The following is a 15,075-nucleotide window of genomic DNA, read 5'->3' as shown; positions in this document are numbered from 1 at the left end:
GCGCGAGTGCACTGCGCGTGTAAATCCGGCAGGATTTACACGCGCAGGGCTTTTAAAATCTAGCCCATACTTTTCCCCAAATACAGGGAGGGTAAGTTTTAAGTAGCCCTTTACATGGGTAAATGGCTTTTGAAAATTGCCCTCCATAGATCTGGGGGTTCTAGGCTATAATATTTTCCCCAACCTTTGGTAAACAAAGGGGGCAGTTTAGGGAACCTGCCACATTTTTTTAAATACTTTTTTTTTTTTTTTTAAATCTCATAGGTCAGCCAGCTGACATTGGAAGTCGGGCAGAGAGCCGAGTAAGTCTTGCCAGCAGCAGAGCCAGTTCAATGTCTCGGCCAGGAACACAGCTGAGGATTGACGTGGATGAGGTATGATTGTGGTAATTCAGAAAAATATAATGTTACTATGGTGCGACGGTAGTGATAGAGGGAAAAGGACAGTATGAGGGAAAAAGCTGACTCTTCATTCAACCCTTTCTAGAGCTGTCAACTATCACAAAATCATGGGCGTCATCAAGTCAAACCTGTTTTCTCTAATCTTTGGCCTCTAAGCCTTTGCACTGAGGAAACAGGAGACATCCCAGAATGCTTAGGGAAGTGAGCTTATAAAAATGCAGGACTAGCTCAACATCTCATTCATGACTTGACGTTAGCTGCAGCTATGCCTTCTTCCTACAAAGGTAGTGCTTTTTATATCAAGGCAGAAAGGTGCCAGTATTCAGAAGCAGGGCTGTGCTTGGGAAAGGAGGGAATAAGGGGTGTCAGACCAGAAGCTTGTGCACTGGGGGAGGGGGGACTGTACCTTGCAATATCTCTGCTCCCTGCAACCGACCACAGAGCTCTGTCACAATACGATCCTCCCTTTCCCCATCCTGCCTCCTGCTGGCAGGAGCCTTAAGGGAGCAGAACCATTATCTGCTTCTGACATGACTTGGAAAAAGCACCAATGGAGGAAGGAGGAGGAGAGAGTGAGAAAAGCACCAGTGGAGGGGTGGAGGACAATGAGAAAGTACTGGAGGGAAGGGGAAGGCTGAGAGAGCGAGTCAGTTCTCCCTTCCTCAAGGGCACTTTTCTTGATTTCCCCCTTTCCCCCTTCCCCCCTAACACTCCCCTCTCTCTCCCCTTTCCACCTCCTATGCTTTTTTCCCTTTATCCGCTCCCCCCAAATTTAGCTAATTAGCGCTGAATATAGTACTAATCATCTAAATTTTAAAAGCCTGCCCCAGGAACACCCTAACCTGGCCCCTTTCTTACTTGTCTAGATTTGTGCAGGCAGAAATTTAGTTGAGTATAGAGGGGCATTTTGAACTGGTAAGATTTACTCAGCTAAAATCCAGTTTTTGTTCAGTAAATCTTTTGAATGTTGATTCCATAGTCTATTATGACCTGGCTAGAAGCCACGTAGCAAGTCACAGGTTCCTGCAGAATAAGCCAACCTAGGCATTTACTTCAGACTGTGCCTAGTTACAGATACAAATAAATCAAGTTTGACCTTGACATCAGAGAACTGATAATTCCAGTCTTGAACCTAAGCTCAATTAAGTCCATTGGTGGACATTTATTTAATTTTATATTCTGCTTTTCAGCACTTCAAAGCAGATTATATTCAGTTAAGGAGGAGGTGGTGAAGACAAAAACAGTGAAAGAATTCAAAGGGGCATGGGATAAACACTGTGGATCCCTAAAGGCTAGAGGGCAGAAATGAAGAAATGAGTGCTTGAGGGTAACTTGCTGATGTGGCAGTTACTATCCTTAACCAATAAGCCTTCATACTGTTGATGCTACTCCATTAGTGCTCTCTAATTCAACGGCAGGAGGAAAAGGGGAATTTGATTCAGACAGCAAACAACAAGGACATTGAATTTTGCAGTCAGGGAAAACAAGCATAGGGGTAACTTGCCACTACTACCCTTGACCAATGATGCAACTCCAACATTGATCTCTGTTTCAGTGGCAGGAGGTAACGAGGAATTGGACTGAATCAGAAACCAACAAGGGCCCTGACTTTGACGGTCTGGGCAACTGATAAACTACCATAAGCTTGCTGGCCAGACTGCTGGTCCTTTTCTGCTGTCATTTCTATGTAGGTATTCCTATATCCCCAGTGGGCTTACCATCTAAGCTTGTACCTGAGGCAACATATGGTACAGTGACTTGCTCAAAGTCACAAAGAGCAGCAGTGGGATTTGAACACTGGCTTCCCTGGTTCATAGCCCATGCTCTAACCACTAGGTTACTCCTTCAAGCGCTGGGCAAGTACTTCCTTGTTCCCAGCAATCCCTTTTCACTGGTCCTCCAACTAATTCAGTTCCAGTTGGATGAGGGGGTCCAAGGCAGCATGGTTTTGGCCAAAGGGAAATCATGTCAAATAAATAGGATCAATTTCTTTGGTTGGGTGACAGAGAATTAGATCAGGGGCATGCACTGGATTTGCAATACTTGTATTTTGATATTGTCCTTCAGAGAAGGCTCATAAATAAATCAAGCAGCCTGGAACTGGGCACCAAAATGTGATGATCTGGATTGGAAACTTATTAAGAAATAGACAACAGAGGATAGTGGTAAATGGCGTTCACTCCGAGGAAGGAAGGATGATTAATGGTGCAGCATCTGCATCAAAAACCTTATGAGAGGAAACTGAAAGATCCAAATATGTATGCTCTGGAGGACAGCCAGGGGAGAATATGATAGACACATCCAAATATCTCAAAGGTACTGTATGTATATATCAGGGGAAATTTTCAAAAGTGGCTGCAATACTGCATAGCCCACAGGTACTTTTACCTTTGAGCTTTCTACCAGTTCTTAAAGGGAAAGTACGAGCATATTCTTCCTTTGAAAACTGGCCCAGGAAAAGGTACCCACAGAGATATATGCCTTCTTTTTTTATGCAGGTAATTTTTCCCTTGAAGAGGACACATGTCAATTTGAAAATGTAATCTACCTGTGTTATTTTCCTCCCCTGACTTACAAACATCCCAAGATCTGCTTACTAGCTATAAGTATCTGTATTGTTGATCCATGCATGTAACTTTACCGGATAAATGGCTTCTGAAAATTGACATCCCCAAGGCACAAGAAGCAAACATTTTTCAGATGAAAGAATGTTCTAGAATAGGAGATCCCGGTATGAGAATTCCACAGGGGTAGATTCAGGACTAATATAAGAAGATGTTGTTTCATGGAAATGGTGAGGGATGCAGAAAACTAGCTGCCACTGAAGGTGGTGGAGATATAAACAGGAACAGAATTCGAGGAAGCATGGGATAAGCATGGAGGATCCATCGTTGTGAAGATGCGAAGGAAAAACCTGAGCAAGTGAGCAGACATATGGCGATGGCCCTTATAGTCCTTATCTGCCAGCTTTTCCTCTGTTTCCATAAATACCTTTTTACCCATAACAGCAGTTTCAAAATACTCCACTGACCACTGAGAAAGAATTCTTAGTGCCAAGAGTTATGGTCCTGTATGAATTCCACCCGCCCCCCCCCGTTGCATCCTTGTAAGTTCCTTTCCAAATCGTTATTTTTCTATACCATTCATCTTCTTCCATTTTTGTCTAATAGTGAATGTTAATAGATATTCATCCAAGAAGGCATTGTGATATTCACCTTTATTAGCTGACTTCCTACAAATTCTTCTTTTAGTTGGAACATGTGTTTCGTGAAAAGATGAGAACAGGAGGATATTTTACTCTAAGGCAGATGTTCAAAAACAATGATCCTGAGGGCAAAGGTCAGGTTAACAGGTACGTACCTACTCTAGCAGAGGAACTGAGACACAATGACTGCAACAATGTTTTCATGACCACCTAACCTAGAACTCTATAAACTCTAACGTGACTCTGCCTACAAACATTTTACCTTTTTGCTGTTTTCTTCCATGGGAAGTACAGCTTTAGAGCCTACTTTGAATATTCTGTAGCTAGCTTGAAGTTCAACTGGACTGAAATAATTTAGTGAGGGGTTGTTGCACTGGGATAGTACTGTGGTGCACCTGATGGATCTCATGGCGTTTTGAAGTGAAATCTTTATTTCACTTGCTCATGCTTTCTATGAAGAAAGTTCATTTTTTCCCTGAGAATTGGCTAACTGGTTTTCTTAATCTTTCTACATCTCTTCTCAATGTGTCAAATAATTTTAATATCTATAAATAAGGGGTGAAAAAGTATTAATATGTTTAATTGCTTTTCATACTGTTTGTGGGAAGGGGAAGGGCTCATCTAGCTAAAAAAACTACTTGGAATTTAAAAAATGATGCCCAGAAATATGGTAAGAAAGTTGTAGGAAGCAGAGCTAGTTTGGACTATTCTGAGTCCAAATTCAACAGGAGGTAGTGAAGACAAGTGTTAACCAAAAACTATAACTAAAATTCCACAATGGGATCCAACCCTCCCAAATCGGTTTTTTTTTTTTTTAATTTTTATTTTCACAAAATCATTTTAATAAAAAGTTAGGAGGAAAAGACTTCAAAAACCATCAGAGCACTGCTCGTGCACCAAGATTTAGTTCATATCATCAGTCAGAAAAACCTATGTTTTCTAAAAAGCCGATTTAGAGTGCTCTTGTTTTCCCAATTAAATTTTCATAAGCAAAATTAATTTACTTTGAAAGAAGCCACTAATGAATCAGATCCGACATGGTCAGTGTTTCACCTATCGGCTGCTTCGGGGATTGATTCAACAGTCTATTTAGGAGATGACCAAATGCCTACAGACATTTGAATCATGCCCTGAAGCAGCTAATTGGCAAAACGCTGGCCGCATCAGATCTGATTCATTAGTGGCTTCTTTTAAGATAAGTTGAAAAAGAAGAGGAAATAATTTCCCAGAGAAAAAAAAGAATGTGCAAACAAAAATTTGTACAATAAACACTGTGGGACTTTTTCCTGGAATCTCTACATTTAGCACATTCAAGCAAACTTTCAGCAGGGCATTTGGCAGATGTTTATAGCACTCCACACATTCCACCAGGATTCTGCTATCCCATAGCCTGCTCACATCTGTAGTGAATCACTGCCTACTTCTCTCTGCTGGTTCTTTCATGGTTGAAGCCAGTGTTGTAGTTGTAACCTTTACTTCAGCAATCCTATCCAGTAAGATAAAGCTTTTCAACAAACTTGATCAAGTTAGATTCGAAGCTCTTTGGGGAAGGGATTCACATCTTTATTGCATTTCGTTAGGGTACCATATAAATGCTGTACTATGTAAGTATAGGACCATTTGTTGTGTACTTTTACAGAGACGTGCTCCTGATGTTGCTGACCAAATTTCTGGGAAGGTTCATTAGTTCCAAGCAGTATTATCAACTTCTCTTGAGGTATGTCATCAGAACAATACTAGAGAAAGTGGTTTTGGGAGCATGAATCGATTAATATCAATTTAGTTTCATTAGGCACGTGTTTTCTAAATGGAATCCCACTGTGCTATGCAATTACTCTGCTTAAGAAATAAAGGGTAGATTTTTTTTTAAACGTGCGCGTGTCCATGTGTGCATGGTTCCTGGGGTGCATACATGGACACAGCTATTTTATAACATGTGCATGTCAGCGCATGCATGTTATAAAATAGGATTCCAGCATGCACATGTATGCCGGATTTTAATATCCAGTGTGAATGTGCGGGCAGGTGGCCTCTTCCACGCACGGGAGGGGGGGGGGGGGGAGGGTATCTTTTAATTTATGCTCAGCGATGCAATTTCTGTTTTTTCCAGTTCCCTAACCCTAACCCTATCCTTCCTCCCTCTTTCCCTCTCCTCCCTGACCCCTAAACCACCCCTACCTATCCCCAATTTTTTTATTTTTCTACTTACTACTCCTCTGGAGCAGAAGTATTTTCCACAAGCCAGCCGGATTCCGGTGCATGCTTCCCAGGGTCTAATGGTGCTGTCCCGGCCCGCCTCACCCCCTTCCCACCCATATCATGCCCCTCCAGCTCGCCCCTTTCCGAGGGCCCGGCACTTCAGCACATATTGGAGGTTACACTTGTGGCCGGGCCCTTCAGAAAATGTGCGTAGTGCGCACAGGGCCTGGTTACATGCATAACACCTAAATTTTATGCGCACAGGCCTTTTAAAATTGGCCTGTAAATGTTTAGTGGCTTGCAGGGTGGAAGCCCATTTACATAATACAGCTTTCCTCCCTGACAGGAAGAGGAGAGAAGTAACAACATCATGGTCAGCATTATATTTGCCTACTATGTGAACTGAGGCCCAAGGAAGTAAAGTGACATGCCCAAGGCCACCAGAGAGAATGGACAAGTTGGGATATGAACCCAGCAGTTTCTTTTTCCCACACCAGTACCTTAGCTATTGGCCAAACTTCACAGAGGCAAAAAATGTCCCAAACTTATTCAAATATCTGTCAAAATGAGACAAGGAACTAAAACTAGAGCAGGTTAAGGAAGCCACTCTGTCCCAAAAAAGGTTACTTATGAAAATATAGTAAAGAGGTTTCAGCAAACCAGTAAATACCATCTGACTGACAAAGGCAGCAGACACCAGATCTCTCTATCATTAACCCCACAGTCAATTTTTGATATTATTTCTCAATGCAGGTGAAAAGGTCATGCAAAATCTTAAATCTTCCTTCCAAATATATCAACAAACCAGCCCCAATATGAAAATATAGTCCCAACAGATAAAAAATCTCAAATTCCTAACACCAGCCAGTGATTAGTACTGCAACTGCATCAGGGGAATATGTATATAGCAACTTATCTGAAGTGGCATGGTCGGTGATGGGTAACAAATCTCTCTGATTGTCAGAAAATACATGGTGTCTCGGGTATGTATTATAGTGATGATGGTTAGGGGAAATCAGGAACATGATGATGACATATCCATTGATGTTATAGCATCACACTATTTGTCATGGCCTCCCTTCCAAAGAACTGCAAATGAAACAGAAAGAATAAATAGAAATAAACATTAACTCAATGCCTTTTATACATAACAGAATAAATTCAAAGCCACATTAAGCCCAAGTGGCATAACTGTGTCGAGCTGATAAATCCATAATTGTTCTCTTTGTAGTAATTTCATAGGGAAATCACCACCATGACAATCAGGGAATAAAATATCTATGACACAAAATCGCAGTTCATAGAAAGAATATCAATGTTCAATCAGTAGGCAATCAAGGGAGCAGTTAAACATTGGTTATTAATGCAACTTTGTGTTTAGACATCCTGGTGTCTTCATTGTGGATGGTCTTCCCCATATAAACTTTCTGACATGAGCATACAAACATATAAACTAGGGATGTGAATCGTTTTTTGACGATTTAAAATATCGTCCGATATATTTTAAATCGTCAAAAATCGTTAGAGCCGCGATACAATAACAATTCCCCCGATTTATCGTCAAAAAATCGTAAATCGGGGGAAGGGGGAGGGGGAAGGGGGAGGGCGGGAAAACCGGCACACTAAAACAACCCTAAAACCCACCCCGACCCTTTAAAATAAATCCCCCACCCTCCCGAACCCCCCCAAAATGCCTTAAATTACCTGGGGTCCAGAGGAAGGGTCCTGGTGTGATCTTTTACTCTCGGACCTCCGGTGCTTGTAGAAATGGCGCCGGCGCTACCTTTGGTTTTTCCGTACGGAAAAATGATTCGCGGCAGGAGATCGCGGCAGGAGATCGAGGCGTGTTGTCTCCTGCCGCGTGTTGTCTACGGCCGGCGCCATTTTGCGCCGCCATTTTGCGCAAAATGGCGGCGCAAAATGGCGCCGGCCGTAGACAACACGATTCGACTGCAGGAGGTCGTTCCGGACCCCCGCTGGACTTTTGGCAAGTCTTGTGGGGATCAGGAGGCCCCCCCAAGCTGGCCAAAAGTCCCTGGGGGTCCAGCGGGGGCCCGGGAGCGATCTCCTGCCGCGAATCATTTTTCCGTACGGAAAATGGCGCTGGCCATACGCCGTATGGCCGGCGCCATTTTCCGTACGGAAAAACGATTCGCATGCAGGAAGTCGTTCCCGGACCCCCGCTGGACTTTTGGCAAGTCTTGTGGGGGTCAGGAGGCCCCCCAAGCTGGCCAAAAGTTCCTGGGGGTCCAGCGGGGGTCCGGGAGCGATCTCCTACGCTCCTGACCTCGGGGGACAAAAAACAAAATGGCGCCGGCGCTACCTTTGACCTGTCATATGACAAGGCAAAGGTAGCGCCGGCGCCATTTCTACAAGCACCGGAGGTCCGAGAGTAAAAGATCACACTGGGACCCTTCCTCTGACCCCAGGTAATTTAAGGCATTTTGGGGGGGTTCGGGGGGGTTCGGGAGGGTGGGGGATTTATTTTAAAGGGTCGGGGTGGGTTTTAGGGTTGTTTTAGTGTGCCGGTTTTCCCGCCCTCCCCCCCACTGGACCCCAGGTAATTTAAGGCATTTGGGGGGGGGGTTCGGGAGGGTGGGGGATTTATTTTAAAGGGTCAGGGTGGGTTTTAGGGATGTTTTAGTGTGCCGGTTTTCAATTTACACGATTTTCATGATTTTCACGATATTTAAAAAACCCAAACGGCGACGATCCGATTCTCTCCCCCTCCCAGCCGAAATCGATCGTTAAGACGATCGATCACACGATTCACATCTCTAATATAAACCACGCCAGTGGTCTTACAGTTAGTGTCATAGTACAGCTTAACTGGGTGCTGTGAAGATGCAATTCGCACAGTGTCTGTCTGTAATGATATTGTTGTGTCTGTGGACCCTTGAGCTTGGGTGAGATTAGCTCTACCTGCAAATTCTCACCACCAGCAGGCGGACCCAGGTGAAGCAGAGACTGGTTAGGAGCTGCACCTTTAATAGCCCACATTCCTCTTGGGTTGAGCCTTTGGATGTTGGGCAAGCAGGACTTAGCCGAAGGTCTCTGCTGTAGACTAAGGCCATGGTCCAAGGGGCAGCAATGTTCAGGAAAGTTGAGAGTCCAGGCAGGGGTCAAGACAGGCAGCATTCAGGCAAGTTGAAAGTCCAAGCAAGGGTCAAAGTCAGGTATCCGTCCGAGGGTGAGGATGAGGGACAAATAGGACCGAGGCAGGCAGGGCAGGCAAAGGCTGGAACAGGCTGGGCAGATGAAGGCTGGCAGCAACATGCACTACAATGTAACTGGACCTGTTGCTGAGGGAGAGTTGCCCTTATATAGGGTAATTAGGTGATGTCATCAATAGGGGTCATGGAGACTTTTCTGCCACAGTCCCTTTAAAAAACTTGACCTCGAGAAAGGGAAGCAGCAGGAGCAGAAGTCAGTGGCATCCTGCCGGGGGAAGTGTCGGTGATGTCCCGCTCTACTGGGGGAACGAGTGCCTGGCCTGTCTGTGGAGGAAAGAGTGATGGCTTGTGGGAGCAGCCTTTGAGCAAAATGCAACAGATATGCAGCATTCTGAACATGATCCACATGTTTTATGACCCCCTATGTTGATATCTTCTGGAACACAGACACTAAAATCCAATTGAACCAGTCTATCCTGAAAGTTAGTGCACCAGATATAATTGATCCTAGGTAGATCTTGAAACTCCTAGTATAAATGTAACATGTGTTAATGTTTCACAATAGCCCTGCTTGACCATGTTTACGTGAGCTGAAAAAGGAAGAACACAGGTTAATATCTGATCCTGTTGCATAGATCATGACAGGAACAACCTTTCAGAAAGGCAATATTTTGCATTGAGAAAAACACTTCCGACCATTCATATTGGGTAGCCCCAATCTAGAAATTATTGTGTTATAATTGGAACTTGAGAACCAAATTCTTCTTGAGTTGTGCAAATCCGGCATAACCTCAAGAACTAGTTGTAGGGAGACTAAGTTTCAGATGCCTTGAATGAGCATTATCAAAGTGAAGTAAGGTATTACATATGAAGGTGCTGATTTAATTTGAGTTAAGTTACATATCGGACTCAGGTTAATATTAAGGATTAAGATGGATATTGAATTATGATGGATTGAACTCTTTATCTCTTTCTTTCCATCTTGTTTCTTGTTTCCATTTTTTATCTTTTATTTTTAGAAAGGTACTATTGTTTTCTTATTTTGTTACTTCTTATTTAATGTAATTTTGTGATTCATTTTAATGTATTCTTATGATTGTATTGATTTTATTTACTTTATCATATTTTTGTAAACCATTATGATTGGTCACAGAATGACTATAAATATCATAATCAAATTACAATCTGTAGATTTTCTATACAGTGTAGTATGAATCCCAGTATCAGTCTTGATAATCATCAGATCCAAAAACATGATAAGCTGTGACTGTAAATGCACTGAAAACTTCAAATTAAGATCCAAACAATTTAACCATTGAACACAGATGTTAAAATCTGTCCCAGAGCCTTTCCACATCATCTATATATTGCTTCCAAATCAATAACTGTTGTTCAAAAGGTTGGGATATGTGTCAACTGGCCTCAAAATGGCCCATATATAGGTTATATAATCATCTAAAGAACAGGTCTTACTGTTCTATCACTGTGATTTTAAACTATTTTTTAAACCATACTTATTACCTTGATATTTTATGCATTTCTCATTTATTCTCAATGCCTACACAATTAGTGGAAATATTTTTTTCTTCAATTTTTATCCCATCTAAAAACCAAAAAAATTCTTTTGGAGTATGTAGAAGGTTTCTTACATATGTGTAGGCGTCTCTGCACTGTTTATGAAATATAATCATTAACCTCCTACCATCTCCGTGAGAAATTTTATTGTAGAGCGGGACATCGCCGACACTTCCCAAAACCTTCGTTACATCCAAGATATTATTGGCTTGATATTTAATATTAATATTAATATTTAACAAACAACGTTGGTTCTTGATATTTAAGAACCAACGAAGGTAATATCTAGCCAATAATATCTTGGATGTCACAAAGGTTTTGGGACTTTAAATTAACAAAATTTTCTCAAAACATAAAGTATAAAATTTCTCATGGAGGTGGTAGGAGGTTAATGATTATATTGCATAAACAGTGCAGGGACGCCTACACATATGTATGAAACCTTCTACCTACTCCAAAAAAATATTTTTGGTTTTTAAATGGGATAAAAAATTGAAGAAAAACATATTTCCACTAATTGTGTAGGCATTGAGAATAATCGAGAAATGCATAAAATATCAAGGTAATAAGTATGGTTTAAAAAATAGTTTCAAATCACAGTGATAGAACAGTAAGACCTGTTCTTTAGATGATTATATAATTATTAGATCATTGTTTAGGTGGTGTTGATATATACATTGGTTTGTCACCATATATAGGTTAGCGAGATCAGGGGCTATTGTGGCCCCCATAGCAGTCCCCTGAATCTGTTGCTAGAAGTGTCCATCAAAGACAAAAAAAGTTTTGTCAACACAATTTCCAAAAAAAAATAAAAAATCTGGTGATTATCCAATGTGTCATGGATGGGATTCAAAGTAAAATTCAGCAACCTCCATCACTTCATGCTAGAGGATATTAGTGTATAAAGCTTTCATATCCAGCATGGCCAAATAAGTTTCAGATGTATCCAAATGCAGGGATTCTAACTGTACTATCATGTCCTGAGAATCCTTTACATATGATGGAAGAGATGGCACAAAAGGAGCATCTACAAATCATGATAAAGTTTCCAAAATGAACCTCAGCTGGATACGATCGGATGCCCAGGGGGATGGGCAGTACTCTTATTGATATTAGGTAGAATGTAAAAAGTTAGAACTTTTGGATATTTTTTCTTAAGAAAACTGGCTTCTTTGCTGGTCAGAAAACCAGCAGACATTGCTGAATCGACTGCAGTTCTAATTTTAATGGTGAGTGTCAGAGTAGGATCAATATCTAACGGTCCTGTCAACTAACTGTCGATTGACCTCGGTTTCATAAAAGTCCCGATTCATCACTACTATCTTCCCACCTTTATCAGCTGGTTTGATGATCAGGTGGGGAGAAAGTTGTAAACTTTGTAATGCCTGAAATTCATCCTTAGTAAGGTTACAAAACATCCTATGTTGTTCAACTGCTGTTAGTCTGTGTCACAAAGCACTAATGAATGGATAGTGTTAATCAGAGGATCATCCAGATCCAGAAGAATTCAGGTTGATGGGTTATGCATCACAGACCCGTCGCTAATGTTGAGCAATAAAACATTTTATTTTCAGAGTACTTAAAAAGCTATATAAACTGATCTCAACTTTAAGGACATTAAACAAAGGAGTGTAAGGATTTATAAGCATATGCTGCAGCTTGTGTACTTTCCCCTTTGACTTGGACAGACAATACTACAGAAGCTTATCGCTTATTACCTTTACATAAGATCTGGACAGCCCATGGTTTCACACGTTCCCATTTGTTTAAAATAAGAATGTTTATTGTAAGCTATTTAGATTTACCACTAGAAATAATACGAACAACTTAGCACTGTTAGACAAGACACACATACTATGATCCTTACGACACAATCTACTTAAAGTAATTAAAGTTTATCAGATTAGGGATAAACTCGAAAACATACATCTCATAATAGCCTGGACTTGCTTGGAATGGTACTAAGAAGCTTAGCTATCTAGCCCAGGACCTGATTCAGGAGATTACCGCAGCCTCACCACTCTGCAGGTTTTCTTGTCTCTGTGCTGAGACCACGAAGGCTGACTCTGTCACTGGAAACACTTACTGGTATCTCTGCATCCAGCAGGGAATTGGAGAAGTTTTGGCTAATCCCTAGAGGGGAAAAGACAGATTTGACTCTCCCTATGAAGCAGCAGGGCAGAGGACTTCTCTTATAATTAATTAAAATTAAAATTAAAAAATTATATACAGTTCAAGCTGGGCAGACAAGGGCTGAAAGCAACACACACTACAACATAGCTGGACCTATTGCTAAGGTAAAGAGAATCGAGAGAGGTGCCATTATACAGGGCAATAAGGTGATGTCATCAGTAGGGGCCATGGGGATTTTACCACTGCAGTCCCTTTAAATAACTCATCCATCAGCAAAGTGGCAGGAGGGGCACTGAGCGCTGACTCTGTTATCTTCTTAGTGGTGTTAATTGATCTTCATAGCCAAGCCCTGATACCCTCTCCCAAGCTGTTTTCAAGAAACAGGATATGCATATTCAGTACCTCATGCATATTAAAGCTGGGGCATCAATAGCGGTCTGATTGGGTTTTCTTCACTTTGAACTGCTTGACCTCCCATCTTGAACCACACAAGGAGGGTCATCTGTGAACAGCGTGACAGAGAGCTGGCCAAACAGCTGAACTGAGCTTGATAAGGTCTCCTTTATGGATTGGAGGGTTCAAACTCCAGACAAAGTTCAGCTCTGCTGAAGGCCTCCAAACTGATTAAAAGACAGGAAACAGAGAGTAGGATTAAATGGTCAATTTTCTCAGTGGAAAAGGGTAAATAGTGGAGTGCCTCAGGGATCTGTACTTGGACCAGTGCTTTTCAAAATATTTATAAATGATCTAGAAAGGAATACAACAAGTGAGGTTGTTGCGGTCCCGGTTGCGGCTCCCGTGATTGGGCTCTTACCTTCTCTGTCCGCCCCAGTAAGCAGCCGCTCTCCCCGACACTTCTCCAGGCCTGTACAGGCCTTTCTCTGCAGCAGCGTCTTCACGAGGGAGACGCCACCGAGCTCTCTGCCATGGCCCCGCCCACTAGGCATGCGCACAGAGCCCGGATTTAAAGGGACAGAGGCGGGAAACCTCGGCCAGCCCCCGGAGTGACGTCAGATGCCGGCAGGATATTTAAACCCAGTCCCTGCTTCAGAACTTTGCCTTGCAACGAGGTTCACTCTTGAGAGTTTCTAGTTGCAGTTCCAGCTTCCGTTCCTGCTCCAGCCTTGTTCCTGATCCAGCTTCTGTTCCTGCTCCAGCCATGGTTCCTGATCCTTCGGCCTGTCTTCCTGGTTTCTGATTTGGTACGTCTTCTGGATTTTCCTGTCTGCCTCCATCCCTGACTCTCGGACCGTCCCTCTGCTCTGCTCTCGTCCACCGCTGTGACTTCTGGATTTCTTCTTGGACTTCGTCTCTGGGATACCTCGCCTAAGTCCCAGCGGTTCGGGTCCTCATGGGCTCCTCCCAGGGGGACCTCGGGCTTCCAGGGGTGATGTTCCTGTCTGGTATCCCGGCACCTTCCGCCTCCCGGCCACTACATCATCTGCGGAGATCTTCTATCTATCCTTCATCATCCGCTGGCCGGCCCAAGGGTCCACAACTCATAACAGGTAATCAAATTTGCAGATGATACTAAATTATTCAGAATAGTTAAATCACAAGCAGATTGAAATTTAATGTGGACAAGTACAAGGTGATGCATATAGAGAAAAATAACCCATGCTGTAGTTACACGATGTTAGGTTCCATATTAGGAACTACCACCCAGGAAAAAGATTTAGGCATCATAGTGGATAATACATTGAAATCATCGGCTCGGTCAAAAAAAGCAAACAATGTTAGTAATTATTAGGAAGGGAATGGTGAATAAAATGGAAAATGTCATAATGCCACTGTATCTCTCCATGGTGAGACCGCACCTTGTTACTGCGTACAATTCTGGTCGCCACATCTCAAAAAAGATATAGTTGCAGTATAGAAGGTACAGAGAAGGGCGACCAAAATGATAAAGGGAGTGGCATATCTCCCCTATGAGGAAAGGCTAAAGAGATTAGCGCTGTTCAGATTGGGGAAGAGACGGCTGAGGGGGGAATATGATAGAGGTCTTTAAAATCATGAGAGGTCTAGAACGGGTAAATGTGGATCGGTTATTTACTCTTTTGGATAATAGAAGGACTAGGGGGCACTCCATAAAGTTTAAAACTAATTTGAGAAAATTCTTTTTCACTCAATGCACAATTAAGCTCTGGAATTTATTGCCAGAGGATGTGGTTAGTGCAGTTAGTGTAGCTGAGTTTAAAAAAGGTTTGGATAAGTTCTTAGAGGAGAATTCCATTAACTGCTATTAATCAAGCTGACTTAGGGAATAGTCACTGCTATTACTGGCATCAGTAGCATGGGATCTATTTAGTGTTTGGGTACTTGCCAGGTACTTGTAGCCTGGATTTGCCACTGTTGGAAACAGGATGCTAGGCTTGATGGACCCTTGGTC

At 42.4% G+C, this 15,075-nt stretch overlaps 1 protein-coding gene across 2 annotated transcripts in view; it reads left to right on the top strand.

Annotated features, from left to right (window-relative positions):
- The window catches only part of LOC115082035 (EF-hand calcium-binding domain-containing protein 6-like), a 193,115-nt gene that overhangs the window by 24,603 nt on the left and 153,437 nt on the right, over window positions 1–15,075 (top strand). For both annotated transcript variants that reach the window (XR_003854082.1, XM_029586330.1), the window contains exons 3-5: window positions 265–374; window positions 3,653–3,753; window positions 5,246–5,323. Coding sequence is in view for 1 of the 2 variants with exons in the window: in XM_029586330.1 (XP_029442190.1) it covers window positions 265–374; window positions 3,653–3,753; window positions 5,246–5,323 (289 nt within the window). In the remaining variant the exon portion in view is untranslated. The remainder of the gene's footprint in view (window positions 1–264; window positions 375–3,652; window positions 3,754–5,245; window positions 5,324–15,075) is intronic.

This window comes from Rhinatrema bivittatum, chromosome 1 (assembly GCF_901001135.1).
Source record: "Rhinatrema bivittatum chromosome 1, aRhiBiv1.1, whole genome shotgun sequence".
Classification (NCBI taxonomy): domain Eukaryota; kingdom Metazoa; phylum Chordata; class Amphibia; order Gymnophiona; family Rhinatrematidae; genus Rhinatrema; species Rhinatrema bivittatum.
This window is presented reverse-complemented; position numbering and strand designations above follow the sequence as displayed.